Raw genomic sequence first — 18,455 nt, 5'->3', positions numbered from 1 at the left:
TGTACACCACTGGTGGTGGGGGAGAGGAGGACGGGGTGTGTAGTGTACACCAGTGTTTCTCAACCTTTTTTAAGGCGAGACACACTTTCAATTCATGAAAAATTTCAAGGCACCCCAAACCAACAAGCCGTAACATGGCATCGCATCCGATACCACACAAGCTTGGAAAAGTAACACATTTGGAAACGTCACACGACCTACGTTCGAAGTTGCAGCTAGCTGGGGCGACCTATACTTACTTTATTTTGCGTAAATGGCAGATGAAAGATTCCACTGACTAGCATTAACTTATCAATTTAGACAAATATGTATATATTACATAATTTTAGTTATCAGCCACGTTTCTGCGGCACCCCTGAGGGGGCCCGCGGCACCCCAGGGTGCCCCGGCAGCCGGCACTCCTGTTGAGAAACACTGGTGTACACCACTGGTGGTGGGGGAGAGGAGGACGGGGTGTGTAGTGTAGTGTACACCACTGGTGGTGGGGGAGAGGAGGACGGGGTGTGTAGTGTACACCACTGGTGGTGGGGGAGTAGAGAGGAGGACGGGGTGTGTAGTGTAGACCAGAGGTAAGAACGGGTAAAAAAATCCAAGCCCGAACCGACATGGGCCCATGGGAATTGGGCCGGGCCCGGCCCGAGGCCGACTAATTATTGGATGTGTTGGCCCGAGCCCGAGGGAAGCCCGAAATTTCAAATTTTATTTATAAGGAGGGGTGATCTATGGTAACAAATCAAAGCCCTTAAATTCACAACTAAACTACCTTACGCATCTTTTTCATGGCTTTTCAAGTGATGGTGATGGTGAAACTAAAGCATGATAGATCCACCTTCTTTGGTCTCGTCTCGGAAAGCGGGGAAGTAAGCGACAGACTGGTTGCCTGGCAACTCACACGCAACTTACTCCACAGCAGCTGGAGCAGCGCAGAAAAAAAGGGATTTTACTGTGAATCTACCAGAGGTTGCGCCAAGTTTGGTGTAATAAGCAGCCACGTAACTAATATGAAAACCAAAAAAGGCTCCATTGCTGTCGCTCAACAAAACTAACCGCTCGCTGTCTGTGTTCGATGTGTCAGCCGAGCGCTGGCTGTCACGCGCCTCTTGCTGATTATAGTCCCTTTTGCGGTGGAGACACAACTGTACCGAACCGCACCAAAAGCATTCCGTACCAAACTGGCAGATAATGAACCGTACTGTACCGTACTGCTTGGTGGAAACGTAGCTTTAGTGTCGGGTTGATGAGGCGACCTCTGTTTTTTGCAGACCACGCGTCTCTCGTGGCCAAAACACGGCCGAAATGCCTCAGCGCACTGTGATGGGAGGGAGAGGCGAGGGAAAGCGCGTGCATTCTAGCAGCAGGCACTGCACTGCTGGATTACCAACTGACGTGGAATATTATTAACGCACAGCCTACATAGCCTATTTATTTATTTTTTAAAAACTGTCAACGATAGAGAAGCCGAACCCGACCCTACCCGAACGTAATGAGTGACATTTCAGGCCCGACCCGACCCGAAATTGGCTCGGGTTCGGGTTCGGGCTCGGGCCTGGGCCAAAAATCATAGGTCTAGTGTAGACCAGTGGTGGTGGGGGGAGTGGAGAGGAGGACGGGGTGGGTAGTGTACACCAATGTTTCCCAACCTTTTTTGTCTCGCGTACCCCCTAAGCCTCTAAGTTGTGCCATGAGTACCCCCTAATTCATGTTTTCCCAACCTTTTTTGTCCCGCGTACCCCCTAAGTTGTGCCATGAGTACCCCCTAATTCATGTTCTATATCGCTTTCTCAATCCCAGTGTCCATACATTTGTTATTGTAGTAACATTTTTCCAAGTACCCCCTGCAGTGTGCTCGCGTACCCCTAGTGGTACACGTACCCCTGGTTGGAAAACACTGGGTACACCACTGGTGTTATGGGGGAATAGAGAGGAGGGCAGGAGAGGGGCTGATGAGGAGGGGGAGAGGAGGAGGATTGGGTTTGGTGGTGAGCTGTGCCCCTTTGTGTTAGGAGGAGAGCCAGACTGGCATCATGCAAAGGCCTAATTATTTCACGCTAGTGCATTACGCCCGCCTTGTGATGCATCGACTTTGGATGTTAAGTCGCGCTCTACAATGCCGCAGAAAAGCATTTTTGTCACGTGACCAGGCTTGCGTGAATTTCTGTTGCCCATGGCGAATTTCTGTTGCTAAATGTGAAAATAAGGAGCTGTGCTCTGACCAAAACCATCCCTAACTTTTAACCTGTTGGCAAAGCAACATTTCTGCCGGCCGCTTTACCTTTGCCAAGAACAGCGAAACAAGCAAAGAAAATGTTGAAATTGTGCCCAGATGAAAACCACCCTTGACCCTAACCTGTCGCATGGCGTTGTAGAGCACGGGTTAACATGCAAAGTCATAGTGCACACACACAACAGACTGTTCGAGTCAGCGTGTTACGTTAGCACTTTAGATGATGCTGTTGGGAGAGCGGTGGGCAGGAAAGCAGTGAGGAGTTTGTTGTGAGATTTGCCCCACTTGTCTGGTGTTGTGGGGGAGAGGAGGGGAGAAGAGGGAAGGGGAGGAGAGGAGAGACAAGAAGATGAGGAAGAGGTTTGTGAGTGAGTTGTTTTCTACTGGTGTTGTGAGGGACTGAGAGTGTAGAGGGGAGGTAAGGAGTCGAGAGGGGATGAGAGAGGAGATGAGGAGGAGGGGGTTTGTGAGTGAGTTGTGCCCCACTGGTCTTGCAAGGGACAGAGTAGAGGGGAGGTGGCGAAGGGTTTTTGGGACCCAAAAAAGCATGGGTGAGGGAGGGAGGAAGGGAGGGCGAGGCGGGGGGTGGGGAGTAACGGTGAGGAGGGGGGAGACGAGATGAGATGAGGAAGGAGTTTGTGCCCCAGTGGTCTGGTGTTGTGAGGGACAATGAAGAGGGGAGTAGGGGGTAGGTGAAGTGAGGAGGGGGTGAAGAGACAGGTGAAGAGATTTTGGACACCAATCAGCATTGGAGGGGAAACAAGGCTAAGACAGGGGAGGTTAGATGAGAGAAGGGGTTTGTGAGTGAATGAGTTTGTTAGTTGTACACCATTAGCGTTGTTGTGAGGGAGGGAGAGAAGGGGAGGGGAGTAGAGGGGTGAGGTGAGGAGGGGACTAGAGGGGTGAGGTGGGAGAAGAGAAGAGAAGAGAAGAGAGGAGGGGAGAGGAGTAGAGGGGAGAGGTGAGGAGGGCAAACGAGGGGAGAGGAGAGGAGAGGAGGGGAGGGGAGGGGAGTAGAGGGGAGAGATGAGGAGGGGAGGAGAGTAGAGGGGAGAGGTGGAGGGAAGACGAGGGGAACAGAGGGGAGGGGTGAGAGGAGATGAGGAGGGGAGGAGAGTAGAGGGGAGAGGTGAGGAGGGCAGACGAGGGGAACAGAGGGGAGGGGAGAGGAGAGGAGAGGGGAGGAGAGTAGAGGGGAGAGGTGAGGAGGGCAGACGAGGGGGGAGGGGGTTCAGGACACAAAACAGCATGGGTGAGTCAGCAGCTTTCTGGCTGCTTGTAAAACTGTCTGTCAGCCCACGATGGAATGACTGGAGGCCTGTTTGATTCCTCTCCCTGCCAAACCCCCACCTCAACCCTCAACCCCCTCAAGCCACAGGTTTTTGGCGTGCGTGTACATGTGCGTGCGCGTGTGCGTGTACATGTGCGTGTGCGTGCGCGTGTGCGTGCGTGTGTTTGTGCGTGTCGTTCAGAGAGTTCAACCGGGGCCCAGTAAGGTCGCCCAAGAGCAACTGGCACTGTGGGTTTGTATTGTTTTGTGTGGTGACGGTGGTGGTGTGGTGTTGGTGGTTGGTTTTCTTTTTTTTTGCTGTGGGCCCTCTTTGTCCCCTTGTTTTCTGAGCATGCTGTGACTCACAAGGTCCTATCAAAGCTAAAGCATTCCAGTGCAGTTTTCACTGGCCAAGCCGTTGTGCAGATGAATATTGTCTTTCACTTGCGGCCGCAGTGTGTGCGTGTGTGCGTGTTTCCCAAATAGCTGTTACTTTGGCTTTGGGGCTTTCTTTCGTGCCCCAGTCTCACAACATGACATAAAACACCAAGTCCAATACCCCTGGAGCGTGCCATGCCTGTCACCGCTGACTGGCTGCTATGTAGATCCTTATCGGCCCTCCCAGAGACATAAACAAACTGAGAAACGGTGTATTATTAGAGCTGCGCTCCGAGACATCTGGGAGTATACAACTGCTAAGAAGACGGGTGTCACTTGTGCTCCAGGCTCCTTTGGTGATCACGGTTCCAGGACCACAGGATGAGAGAAAACAGGCTGAACTGCTTCTTGGAGACTGCACACTACAGAGAATGATGACTATGAAAACGATGTATTGTGTATTTATTATGAATACTACTGCTATGTATGAACTATGCATACTAGATGTATGACATTCATTATGTATTAGAGTTATATCAAATGCTCACGTTTCCTTTGATTCAGATATGTAAAAAGTTTGTATCTTTTACCTGACATGTTTCAACGGTGAAACTTCCGTCTTCATCAGAGGGTCACATAGATGTTGAAGTGTGTGACATGCTTTAAAATAGCTGATGGTTTGGAGGTGTGACCTTCCTGCCAATATTGACAGGTTGGTCACACCTCCTGCGGTAAGAGTTGTGGCCTCAGGATGTTGGTCCAGGTGTGAGACAGCAGGTATGCCCCCTCATCCCTTCAACATCCACGTGTGACCCTCTGATGAAGATGGAAGTTTCACCTTCAAAACATGTCAGGTAAAAGATGAAAAAAAAACGTTTACAAGTCTGAAATAAAGGAAACTTGAACATTTGATATGCATACTACTGTATAGTAGTGCAGTATGTACCATGCGTACTTCTGAAGTTTTTTTTGCATGCAAAGAGCGTATGTTTCGACATTTTGCGTCCTTACAGCCCTTTCACAGTGAAACTGCTTCCACTAGCTGCTGTCTACATACATGTTGTCTCAGCAGCAAAGAGAACTAGTGTTGCACCGATCCCGATACCAGTATCGGTGGATCGGTGGATCGGCACTAAAATGGTGGTATCGGTATCGGCGAGTACCAACAAATAGGGCACCGATACCATTTACAGCAGGGATTAAAGTTTTCCGTCGCTATGACGGATTTCCGTCAACTGGATTTTCGTTTGGACGGATTTCCGTCTTTATAATTCATGTCAATTAATTTACAATTTTTACTTTCCAACTGAACTCAAATCGAGAGCACTCCTGGTCATGAGGAGGGAAGGAGAGGTGTGTTTGGTGTACGGATTTAGTTATACACGCGCCATCACCGGTGGTGTCATACAACAGATTCACTCAGTAGTTTTGAGCCATCCCCTTTTCTTCCGTGTTCCAAAAAAAAAAAAAAAAAAGTACACGAGCGGTCAGCAATTCGGTTGCGGCGCAGCGCGAGAGATTAAAAAAACAAATAGCCAACATTGTTGCTGATGGCAGAAAAGAAAATAAGTGTAATACTATGTTTAAAGTGCCATGAAATGACAATTATTAAATGAGTTGGACTGATATTCCAATATGGGCTAATAATGCATATGCATGGAATGCATAGCTTGAAGAAGGTAGGACACGTATGTTTCCATTATCATTGCACCTGCCGTGGCGGATAGTTAGAAAAAAATGAATAGTTTACTTCGACTGCGCATGATGTCCTTTTCATGAAGGGGTTGCCTTTTAAGCATTGTGGCTTTTACTAACATTATTCATAGCTCTAATGGGACGGCAATCATTGGCAGCTAGCTAGGATATGCCATGCGTAATACCATGCCTTTCATCCTCAAAGTTTAGCGCGTTTGACTGGCTACGTGTAGAACTAGCTCTAGTTGTCTTTCTGACAACGGATAATGTACAGTCTCATTTGTAATCATAGCATATTAACTTTGTTGTTGCCGATATATATTTAAGAAATAAGTTAAAAATGGGTTGCATTTTACAGGGGTCACGGAGGATATCCCTGGCAGAGCCAATATTTTATGCCACGTCTTGCTCTGGGAAACAGTGTTCTGATGGGTGGACTCATGGTCAATAAATGCCGTTTCGGTGTTTCTTTCACTTTCAAGGCTTGTTGTAGGCTACTGTGTGATGCTATTTTTGCTAACTGGAGTAGTGTGCAGCAACAGTTGTGTGTGTGCTTGTTTTTGAGTGGCTAAACGTCTGTGCCCATCTTCTCGGACTATATGCTTCGTTTCAGTTCAGTTATTTGCGCACTGCGCACTCAGGACTGATGGGTGGGTGGTTTGTCTTGATTCGAGTGGAAAGTTGCGCGACAAGCTTGGGAAAGTGTGTTACTTTTGTTAAACGATAGACGTATGTCTGTGACTGTGTCGTGTCCGCTTGTAGGAGAGAACACGAGTGCGTGTAGGAATCGGGGACGTTTTTTAAATCAATGGTAAGCGTGTGCCTGGCACCGCACATCGAGAGGCAAAAAAGTAGCCATAGGTTTTCAAAACGGTAGAACACAAGAGGTAGACTACAGGATGAATAGTGAAAAACATACAAAATAACCAACAACTCCCTCTGATTGCTATGACCAGTGCATTATTTTTTTAAATGTCAGAAATACTGCAAGCAATGCGCACCAGTGCTTTCACCAGAACAGTGTTTGCCCATTCTGATGGGAAAGAAAAATATAGCCTACTACTAAAAAAAACCCATAATGGGATCACTGTATCAACGCATTGCAATTCCAACTCAATAATTCTATGATATCAGCTAGACCATTTTGAAGCAACACTCATTGTGAATCCATTCTGCATAATGTTGTGAACAATTCATAAATAATGGGTAGATATAAGAGGAAATAACCAAAACATGAACCAAATTGCAGTTCAATGTTTGCAGTCTGATATAGTATCCATTATCCCTCCATTCTCGGCCATTTCTAGTCAATCTGGTGGCCTAGGCCTGCCCCTTTCCCTCTTTCCTTTTTCTTGTATTTAGAAATTGGCATCTGTAAACATAGCATTGTAGGCCTACATCTGATTGAGCACATCTGATCTAGTACCTACAGGTAGGCCCTACATTCATACTGAGTGTGTATATAGGCCTACTGAGTGTATAATGAATATTCATTGTTAATGTGAAGTGTAAAGTTTTATGTTGGTTGAAGTTCAGATTTTTTGGCACTTTTTGGTTTTACTGGCGCCCTCAAGACATAGGCCTAATTCTGCTCTAGGCGACTGCCCTGTCTGCCTATGCCTAGTGTTGGCTCTGGCACCGTTCCTTGCATAAAACCAGTGTATGTTTCGTTATGAGGGCAGAGCCTGGCTACATTGGTTTTCGTAGGGTTACGGAGTGATACTCGATCGGGTGCCTAACCGGTAAAAAAAGTTCAGTCAGATGACTTTTTTTTGCTTTAATCCCTGTTACAGGTGCTTGTATGACATTTAAACAGCCTTGAAATTAGTTATTTCATATAGGTTTTTAAAAAGTATAACAAGTTTTGCTGGATTCACTTTGTATTGGTCTTTTTCCTGTTTCACAAAGGTAGGCAGCAGCCTGACAAAGCCATGCAATGATTTTACATCCAAGTAGTATGCACTACAGCCTTTCATATACATTTCAAATAGGGTGGTATCGGTATCGGTATGGTATTGGTATCGGCCGATACTGCAGAGCCAGGTATCGGGTATCTGTATCGGGGTCAAAAAATGGTATCGGTGCAACACTAAAGAGAACCAAACAAAAGGATGCCAGTCAGAGGGCTTTGGTGTTCTTCGAGTGGTGTGAAGGTGCTCTTCTTTGGCTAACGCAGTTGGAAACAAAGTACGAAGGAGATCCAAGGCACTCTTCACCTCTTTAAATAAAACAGTGTGTAGGCCATCCTCCAGGGCTTGCCTCATCAGCATTTGACATCTTGCCCCTTTCTCTTGTCATGCGACTCCAGGATCTCACGTGTGATGACGACTGCATTTATTTCTTCTGAAAGAGATGCAGTATTATCTGGTTGCTTACACACTGCACAATTCCATCATCTCACATAGTTCACTTTTTGTTGTGAAGCTGCTTCTAGTTTTTTGTAGAAGTTTTTTTTTTTTTGGGGGGGGGGGGTGTTTATACTGTACCTTTATTTTTGACAGGACAGCGGAGGATGACAGGAAATGATTGGGGAGAGAGACTGGGAAGGATCGGCAAATGACCCGGGCCAGAATCGAACCCGGGTTGCCGGCATAGTAACCCAGTGGCCTACGGCTAAACCATGGCAGGGCCCTGCTTCTAGTTTTTGACTGGAAGTGGACAGGCAGAGGTGGGGGTGGGGGTGGATGAGGCTGTTCATATCTCATGTGTAGTCAAATGAATCGAGCCTGCAATATTAAAATGGCTTGAAAGTTATGCAAAAAGCAGAGGAGGGGGGTGGGGGAGCCGGGGGGAATGGGAGGCATCGTTACCTTTGTGTGCTGAAAGCTGAGTGACGCGACGTGTTTTTCCATTGCGTCTGGCTGGAATCACGGCATGCAAATCAAAGTTTCCTCCTGCCTTGCCATGAACCTGCTGTGGGGATTTGGCTGCATTATCAAACAAATGCTACCTGACCTTACAGAGATTTGGTGATGCTCATGCATGCACGTGACGTTTTGGCACTGGCTTCCTTCTTATAGCTATGATACGGTGGCCTAGAAAGGACATGCTTCAACCTAGAACGGAATGCTTCAACCCCAACATGACTGTCTGTCTTACACTACGTCGGAATGCAAAAGCCACAACTTATTATATGACTGCAAAAACCACAACATAAATGCAGATGTCACTGTAGTTTGTAGTAGTTTTTCTTGCATTTGCTGTGTTCCTCTGGGCTGTGGTACTGTATGCAACTCGGCAAAGAGCAGGACATCAGCTAGGCTAGGACTCTCTTAAGGGCGGGTTATGCTTCCTACTTGTGCCACAGAGTGAGCTTGTCGCAGCCATGATGCAGTTAATTTTGGTTTATGCCCTGTTTTGAAGCACGGTCTGCGCGATGTCATTCCACGCTGAAACTGCCTTCAATACAAAGAGTGAACTAGACGTGTCGGTTGTTTTTTAGCATCACAGACTCGACGAGAATGAAAATGAAACATTAAATCTTTATATCACGTGCATGTTTGATCGCAATGGCAGCCACAGTGGTAGTTTGGAACAAAGAAGTGGCTCGTTTGAGGACGAAGCGGAATGTTTCCTCGACCTCGGAACCACTGTTCAACTGTCCAAATAACTTCAGCGTCATAACTTGCAAGCGCATGTGTTGTCTTTGGTTCGTGTAAATAAATCAAACAACAAAGCACGGGCAACTTATTTAATGAAGAGCTCACAGTCCGTAGACCGACGAAGGTTAGAACAAGGAAGTAGCGCTTGTTCTCGACTCGAGGACAGAGCAGGCTGGTCGAGAGGACCAATCAGAGACCTATTTTCGCCCTTTCACGCCGTCGCTCCCTGCGTCGAGACACAATTTTGGGGAGGTGCCCCAGAGTACCTGCGTGATGGGGGGGGCTTCACTACGTTAACTGCGCGGCTCACTGCATTACGACGCAGGGACGCTGGACTGGAGGCATAAACCACCCTTCACTCTGAGTATGGTCGCAAAAAACACAACATAAAGGCAGTCATATGTCACCGCATAGTGGATTTGCTTGCATTTTACATGTTCCCTCTCGGTCACCGTATGAATCTCTGCAAAGAGCAGTACATTATACAGGTATCACAGCATTGTATGTCACAGCATAGTGCTTTTGGCTTGCATTTTCCTGTCTGGGCTACCTTATGTAGCTATCGTATGTAGCTATGCAAAGAGCATCAGGACATTAGCTTTGCTAGGGTTCCCCTGGTCCTCAGTAGTGAATGCTTAAACCACAACATACACCACAGCAAAGTGGTTTTGCTTGCATGTAACGTGTCCCCTCAAGGCTACCATACCGTACCGTATGTAGCTCAGCAAAGAGCGGCAGGACATTAGCTGTGCTAGGGTTCTCCTGGGTCTCTGCTTCTCCCCCGTCACTGCTTCAGCAGAGGGCCTGCACCGCATGCTGCACGGTGCCGACTGCACTAACTCACTCCATGTTTGGGCCTGAGACGCTGGACGTAGCCAGAGCAGGAGGGGTGTGGATAGCCTAAGGACTGGATGTGATGGACCTCACTAATTGCAGACAGACACACTTGTGTATGTGCACACACGTACACACACGTACACACACATTCACTCATTCTCTCTCCTCTCCTCCTCTCTCACCCCCCCCCTCTCTCTCTCTTGCTCTCTCGCTCACATACACACCCACACACACACTCAGATATACATGTAACGTGTATCCTGACAGCATCCAAAGAGGCCCTTTCCATACAGAGAGTGAGGCATACTTACATCCCCTCCCCACTCCATGCTGTGTTTGCAGAATTATTTTTAAAAGTTTAAAGCCAAAAAAAGAAGTGTGATTTGTTTTGTTTTGCATTCTTGCGTGTGCGTGTGCGTGTGCGTGTGCATGTGTGTGCGTGCGTGCGTGTGTGTGTGTCAGTTCAAAGCATGCAGAATAAAATGAATGGTGTGCTGTACAGGCCACACTGAAATATCTAGAATATCTACCAGCCGGCATTTTTGCTTTCAAGTCTCTCTCTCTCTCTCTCTCTCTCTCTCTCTCTCTCTCTCTCTCTCTCTCTCTCTCTCTCTCTCTCTCTCTCTCTCTCTCTCTCTCTCTCTCTCTCTCTCTCTCTCTCTCTCCCTCTCTCCCTCTCTCCCTCTCTCTCTCTCTCTCTCACACACCTCTGCTGCAGCATATTTATTGCAACACGCCAGCTCAGAGTGACCCAACATGCCGTGTTGCTTGCTAGCATTTTGCATAACTCTTTTCCTACTAGCCGGTCTCCAGTCTTTTATCATCAGCTAAAATATTTGGTTAATTTGTGCAGTGGCAAGAGATGATATTGACACATCATTTCCTGTGTGGGTGCATGTGAGTGCGTGTGTGTGTGTGTTGGGATTGTATGTTCTCTTTGTATGGGTGCATTAATGTGGTTTGTGTGATCCACAGAGGATGTGTGTGTGTCTGACTTTGCACGCACTGCCGCCCGCCCCGCACACTTTCTGGTGTAACCGTCAAACATGCACGGAATGGACAGGCAACACAAATCATTTCCTGATTTTCTTTTTTCTTTTTTAAAATTTCCACTCCGTTTTCAACCGAGTCAAACCGAAGGGGTAGTCCTCTATCCAGCTGCTGCATTGTTGAAAGTAAGCACACAGACAGTCCTCTACCCAATCCTGTATTTTGTGTGTCAGTTCTCATTTTCGGAGTGTTTCACCTCACATCAATTTTACCTCCAGCTGGCAACTTTCTGTCTATCTGTCGGGCTGTCGGGCTGTATGTCTGTCGGGCTGTCGGGCTGTATGTCTGTCGGGCTGTATGTCTGTCGGGCTGTTTGTTGGGCTGTCTGAGCATGCATGCGTACATTATGATGTGCATTCACCCTCAATACTAGGCCTACTACAGAAAACAAAGTACAGTATGACTAGTCTGAAACTTCTACTATTACTCCAAAGGAACGAACAGAGAAATCGTTATTGCAGAGTCACAATACTATATCCGGATGCAAGAAGGCAGTATTGTGATACGCCCATTCAAAGTTATGTTAGTTCAGTCCAGAGAACAACCACACGATATGATGGTGCATCCGAGCTTGAAAAAAGTGTTCTTTTTTGGAGTGCCTATATTACTACTATTGTATTATGAAGACTAAAGGCTCAGTTATGCTTCCTACTTGTGCCACAGAGTGAGCTTGACGCAGCCATGATGCAGTTAATTCTTGTTTATGCCCTGTTTTGAAGCACGGTCTGCGCGATGTCATTCCACGCTGAAACTGCCTTCAATACAAAGAGTAAACTAGACGTGTCGGTTGTTTTTTAGCATCACAGACTCGACGAGAATGAAAATGAAACATTAAATCTTTATATCACGTGCATGTTTGATCGCACTGGCAGCCACAGTAGTAGTTTGGAACAAAGAAGTGGCTCATTTGTCGAGGAGGAAGCGGAATGTTTCCTCGACCTCGGAACCACTGTTCAACTGTCCAAATAACTTCAGCGTCGTAACTTGCAAGCGCATGTGTTGTCGTTGGTTCGTGTAAATAAATCAAACAACAAAGCACGGGCAACTTATTTAATGAAGAGCTCACAGTCCGTAGACCGACGAAGGTTAGAACAAGGAAGTAGCGCTTGTTCTCGACTCGAGGACAGAGCAGGCTGGTCGAGAGGACCAATCAGAGACCTATTTTCGCCCTTTCACGCCGTCGCTCCCTGCGTCGAGACACAATTTTGGGGAGGTGCCCCAGAGTACCTGCGTGATGGGGGGGGCTTCACTACGTTAACTGCGCGGCTCACTGCATCATGATGCAGTGACGCTGATCTCGAGGCATAAACCACCCTTAAGTGTATACTGCTGCTGCTGCCTCAGTGTATTGTTCTGTGCTAGTGTGGTGTTACGTGCAGATTCCATTGTTCCCCTCAGCTGTCTGAGTACATTAATGAGTGGAGAGGAGGCGAGGGAGAGGGTACAGGGCAGAGGGGAGAGAGGAGGGAGGAAGGTACAGGGCAGAGGGGAGAGAGGAGGCGAGGGAGAGGGTACAGGGCAGAGGGGAGAGAGGAGGGAGGAAGGGGGTGTTGTGTTGTGTTGTGTGGGGTTGAGCAAGGCCAATGACGTGGGTCCAGGGGGGACATGCGGGCTCCCCTACCCCAAACGCCAGTCGGCCGGCCACGCTATCTGTTGAGTCCCAGGCGGGCCGTGTCATTTCCTGCTGCACGAGAGAGCGAGTCGGTGTGTGTGTCTGTGTCTGTGTGTGTGCCTGTGTCTGTGTCTGTGTGTGTGTCTGTGTCTGTGTCTGTGTCTGTGTGTGTGTGTCTGTGTGTGTGTGTCTGTGTGTGTGTGTCTGTGTGTGTGTGTCTGTGTGTGTCTCTGTGTGTATATGTCTCTGTGTGTATGTGTCTGTGTGTGAGAGAAAGAGGGAGAGTGGGTGAGTGAGTGAGTGAGTGTGTGAATGTGTATCTTTTTCCTTAAATAGTATTTCTGTGAGACAGGGCCCGTCCTATATGGGGCTGTGCTGTAGTGTAGGGGTGGGCGATATGGCAAAAATGTTGTATCACGATTTTTTAACATGAAATCTCAATTTCGATTTTTTATCACGATCTTCCATCCAAAAAATAAAAACAACAAAAAACAACTTTCATATACTTGCAATTTGTAATTTGCAGTCAATAAAATGTTAACACACTGATGATACTCTCATAAAGTGTACAATTGGAATACCATAATGTAAAGAATAAAGTGAAGACAACAACACAAGTGAGAAAACGTCACTCTGATGCTGATAATAAACATCCTCACTGCAAGACGATCTATACGATTTCTCCACTTTGGCAGATTCGAGACGATATTTTACTCAATATCACGATTCACGATTTAATATCGTCATATCGCCCACCCCTACTGTAGTGTGTTTTATATGGCGAGATGGAATGGAGAGAGTCATCAGTCATAGAGGGGGGAGAGTGAGGGAACCAGAGCAAAGGGCAGTGGGGTGGGGGTGGGGTGGGGGGTGGGGGGTGGGGGGTGGTAGACGATGACTCAACCTTACTTCAAGTCACTTCCCTCTCTCTTTCTGCCTGCCTCTATTTCTTTTTCTACTCCTTTTTTCTGTCTTCTGGCCTTTTTTTCTCTTCAATTACTTTTTTCTCTCCTCAAATTGTTGGCTAAGAATTAAAAAAAAGTTTTGCTAAGAAAAGCCAAGGTTTTTTAAACTACAATGGGGGTTGTTTTCGGCTTTGTGTGGTGAAACACACGGTTAAAAAAAAGTGTTGCCAGCCAGTGAGGTGTGTGTGTGTATGTGTGCGTGTGTGTGCGTGCGTGCGTGCGTGCGTGAGTGCATGTGCCAGTGACACAGCTGGCATAGATGAGAACAATGCTGTTGGCACCGTCAGTTCAAGCACAGGTCACTTATGAGGGCTGTGGGCGGCAAGAGAAATATGCTCAACACTTGCCACAGCCAAAAAGCATCCGCTGGGTTGAATGAATGGCTGAATGGCATTGCATGGTAGGTGCGGAATAGAGTTGTGAAGAACAGGAGGAGGAGGAAGAGGAGGAAAGAAGGGGGCGGGGGGTGTATGGGGGCTGCCCAACAGTTTTTTTTTTCTCTCTCCAGAGGAAAGGTTTCCAAGGAGACCATGTCTGGTATGTAAACCCCGACAGAGCCAAGATGTGTTCCCGACCTCCTAATAGCTCCGACCACTTAGCCCTCAGCCACTTCATTTAACATCCAAAATAGAATAGAAATTCCCACTACAGCACTTATGGCAATGGCTGATGAACAGCAGTTATGAGCGGCAGCTAATGAAATGGCGATTTGGTGTATCCCGAGCCTCATAAATGTATCAGTCACAGTCACTGGTGATGCCACAACACCACTGGGGTGTGCGTGCCTGTGTGCGCATCTGTGCGTGCGCATCTGTGCATGCCGATTTGTGCGTGCATACGCATCTGTGCGTGCGTGCATATCTGTATATGTGCACACCTGTGCGAGCGTGCGTGTGTGTGCGTGCGTGCGAGCGTGCATATGTGTGCATGCATGCGCATTTGTGTGTGCGTGCACATCTGTGTGTGTGCATGTGTGTGCCTGCGTGCATGTGTTTATAGCCAGGTGCCAGTAGTAGGTGAGAGGACTAGGTTAAAGGGACACTGTGTGAGATTTTTAGTTGTTTATTTCCAGAATTCATGCTACCCATTCACTAATGTTAGCTTTTTCATGAATACTTACCACCACCATAAAATTCTAAGTATTCATTATGACTGAAAAAATTGCACTTTTCTTACATGAAAAGTGGGATCTTCTCCATGGTCCGCCATTTTGAATTTCCAGAAATTGCCATTTTTAGCTTAAAAAATGACTGTACTTGGGCCATGCTAGAAAATATTAGTTTATTACGTCGTAAACTTTCATAAAAAGATCAAATTTGGCAATAGGCAGCCCAGTTTCAATGAGCAGCATAGTTGCAGTACCCTTTTTGACCATTTCCCGCACAGTGTCCCTTTAAGATCCCTCTCTCAGTTTAATCTCACTGTTGGCTGTTTTTTGCAAGCTGGATGCCTGCGTCCAGTCACATTACATTTAGCAGACATGACATTACGAATGTGTATGTGTATTGATTACAGAGAGTCTGACCATGCCTAAGTGTGTACTAGCTAGAGATGAGTTCCTTTTCAATGCAATATATTTTAGTATCTTTAGGAGAAAAGTTTTCACAAAAGTTTGGGCACTTTCTATTGTGCTTTGCCACGAGAAGTGTATTTGTAATGGCCCGTCTGTCTGTGTGATTTGTTTCCCTCTCTCTGGAGATGTGATTCAATTTTGACCATAATGTCACTGCAAAAACTCAACGCCAGTTAAACATAATGAAACTGAATTGGATTTGGAAGCCTATTGTCCGTTGTGTTGAGATGAACAGTGATGCATATGTATATGCACTACGGAGAAGGAATGTTTCAGTCCTGTTTGGCTATTTAATATATGCACATGCACTACATGATGTCACTACATGTTAAGTTAAGTCTGTCTTAAGTCTACATAAGTCTTCCATGGAAAAGTGTGTCCTGGCACTGTAACCAGTGGTGTGGTTGAATCTACTTAGTGGCCTTTGTTGTCCAATTGATATGTGTTTTGCATTGTAAAGTACATGTTGGGCCTATACATGTTAAGTCTTTCCTTTTTTTGGTCTTTTACGACTTTATTGAGGATCGGACGGTTTGAGAGGTGGACAGGAAGCGAGTGGGGAGGGTTAAAGACCTAGGCCGGGAATCGAACCCGGGTCGGCCGCATGGCAGACAAGTACCCTACCGGTTGGCCACGGCAGGGCCGTATTTGAAGTATTTCTTAATGTACTGCAGGAGTTGAATTCCATGACTTTGGAAATGCGTGTGCAGGCATAACAACCAGCGGCATGGTTTTGGACCAACTCTAAACAACAAGCCTGCGGAGTCCGCTTTCTAAGAGTCCGCTTGCTAAAAATTGATACTCCTGTGTTTGATTAGCCCCCTCCAACCCCAACTCACTGCACAGTTGTCTGGTCATATTCTGGCCGTTTGTGAGCTATCGGCCACAGGCCTTTCAACACTTATGTTTTATTTTATGGAGGCCTTTTATGTGATTTCACCCCTGAGACCACCCATCATGTCCTCTCTCGCGTGAATGCTTAGCCGTGCGAGTTGATTTTGTCCGCGTGTTTTATGTGATCGAGATTGAATTAGTTTTTTATGTCTCTCTCTCTCTCTCTCTCTCTCTCTCTCTCTCTCTCTCTCTCTCTCTCTCTCTCTCTCTCTCTCTCTCTCTCTCTCTCTCTCTCTCTCTCTCTCTCTCTCTCTCTCCCCAGGATTCCATGAATGCCTTGGTTCTGGATTTGGACTTCCCGGCCTTACGCAAGAACAAGAACATTGAGACCTTCTTGAACAGATGTAAGTGTTTCTCTGAGTGTTTGTCTTCTTGTCTGTCTGTCTGTTTCAGAAAGTGTGTGTGTTTAGGGCTGTGCAATATATTGATATCAATATTGCTGTCAAACAAAATCATATTTCTTAATATCGAGTTGAAACAATATTTTTGTCCCTTGTCTACACTGCCAAAAGGTAGGTTACGCGAAGCGCAATACATTCCCCTCCACTTGAGCCATTGCAAGCACAGAGCAGACTTGCTACCAAAACCCTCATGCAGAACACCACTGTGTGTTTCTCTATGGCCCTCCACTCACACTGCTGAAGGGAGGGAAGATAGTGAACATTGACTGGAATAATCGAGCAGCCCGTGTGCGCGTGCGTGTGCGTGCGTGTGCGTGCGTGTGCGCGCGTGTGCGTGTGCGTGTGTGTGTGTGTGTGTCACATGAGGGTACAAATCACCTGTGAATAAGTGCACAATGAAAGCACATTTTCAAACATGACCCGAGATGTGTGAATAGTTGCCTTTAAATCTGTAGGAGGACTTTCTGGTGTAAATAATGCCTTGCCTTTGTAACTTGAATGTGAACTTACAATCAAGTCTTAAGCCAATCCTTGTATCCCCTCTGTTGTTTTAGATTAGCTCTGAGTTAGCTTAGCCTTTTCTAATTACCCCCTTTATCCATAGTGACTAGAAAGCTGATTAATTGATTGGCAACAAACATAATTGGTTCTTCTGTCTTTCTTGAGCTGAGTAGATCTAGATTGAAAAGCGTAGATTTTAAATAGTAATCATTAATTGCTGTGCCAGCGTAGCTGTCCAAACGTTTGCTTGCACTTACACCAAAGGATCATCTAGTCGAGTAAGATACACCAAACCCTGCCTACCCAATAAAAGGCGTATGCTCAAATTCGGTCTGCTAAAGCCCAGTTCAAAGTAGCACCTCAGCTGCGGTTGAGGTACAGAAATTAGCCACCATGCCCCCCTGTGCAGCGCTTAAACGACCCCTAGCAGCAATTCACGCATGGTTCTCCCAGGCTGAAATGTCCGTGATCTGCCGCTATGTTCTTGGGCTGTGATTGGTCGATGTGCTAGCAGCAGTGCGGAGAGTACTTGTCCTTGATTGGTCAGTGGTGTTCTATTGTTCTACCCGTTGTCCCCTCCTTCTTCTTCTCTCTCCTTCTTTTGGTGATGGCTTGCATATGATGTTCGATACCTCCATCTACAGCACTAAGGGAACTTCATTTACTCTCAACTTAAAAGTCTCCAAATCGAAGCTCATATGCTAAAAAAACTGTTCACAAGAGAATGTTGATCATGGAGGAGTGCTGCTTCACTTTTTTCTTTATTTCTCAAGGAAATAAAGTTTCTTAAAATTATGGTCAGACTTAGCTCCAGTTGTGGCTGTTGATAAGGTCTGCCAAAGATTCCAAGGCACACTGCTGGTGAAGTTAAAAAGCCTTTAATTAAATGGGCTGACGCGTTGCGACTACTGTCTTCTTCAGAGCCTCTCCAAACCGAAGGGCTCCTAAAGGGGTGTTCACCTGATGCCACATGGATACAGGAAAAGCACGGGCTTGATGTATGTTACTGTGATGGGAGGATCTTTGAAAAGTGAAAAAGTGAAAGCCCATTGGGAAACTCCAACTCCCATTGTCATTGTGACACAGCACTCCACAGCACACAAGTGAACACTGCACACAACGAAATTGCATTTATGCCTCACCCGTGCAAGGGGGCAGCCCTCAGTGGCGCCCCATGGGGAGCAGTGCGGTGGGACGGTACCATGCTCAGGATACCTCAGTCATGGAGGAAGATGGGGGAGAGCACTGGTTGATTACTCCCCCCACCAACCTGGCGGGTCGTCGGGGAGTAATCAACCAGTGCTCTCCCCCATCCTCCTCCATGACTGAGGTACCCTGAGCATGCTTACACTTTCAGAGTTATTTTGATGATTTCAACCCAAAATTTTTTTTTACTTTAACTAGCATTTGCCATTTGTCCATTTACATATGGTCCTTACAAACCTTGCTGTTG

At 46.7% G+C, this 18,455-nt stretch overlaps 1 protein-coding gene across 1 annotated transcript in view; it reads left to right on the top strand.

Annotated features, from left to right (window-relative positions):
- The window catches only part of rock2a (rho-associated, coiled-coil containing protein kinase 2a), a 91,271-nt gene that overhangs the window by 21,054 nt on the left and 51,762 nt on the right, over positions 1 to 18,455 (top strand). Inside the window, exon 2 of the mRNA XM_063183503.1 lies at positions 16,363 to 16,444. Coding sequence (XP_063039573.1) covers positions 16,363 to 16,444 — 82 coding nt within the window. The remainder of the gene's footprint in view (positions 1 to 16,362; positions 16,445 to 18,455) is intronic.

Source organism: Engraulis encrasicolus, chromosome 19 (genome assembly GCF_034702125.1).
Source record: "Engraulis encrasicolus isolate BLACKSEA-1 chromosome 19, IST_EnEncr_1.0, whole genome shotgun sequence".
Classification (NCBI taxonomy): Eukaryota; Metazoa; Chordata; class Actinopteri; order Clupeiformes; family Engraulidae; genus Engraulis; species Engraulis encrasicolus.
This window is presented reverse-complemented; position numbering and strand designations above follow the sequence as displayed.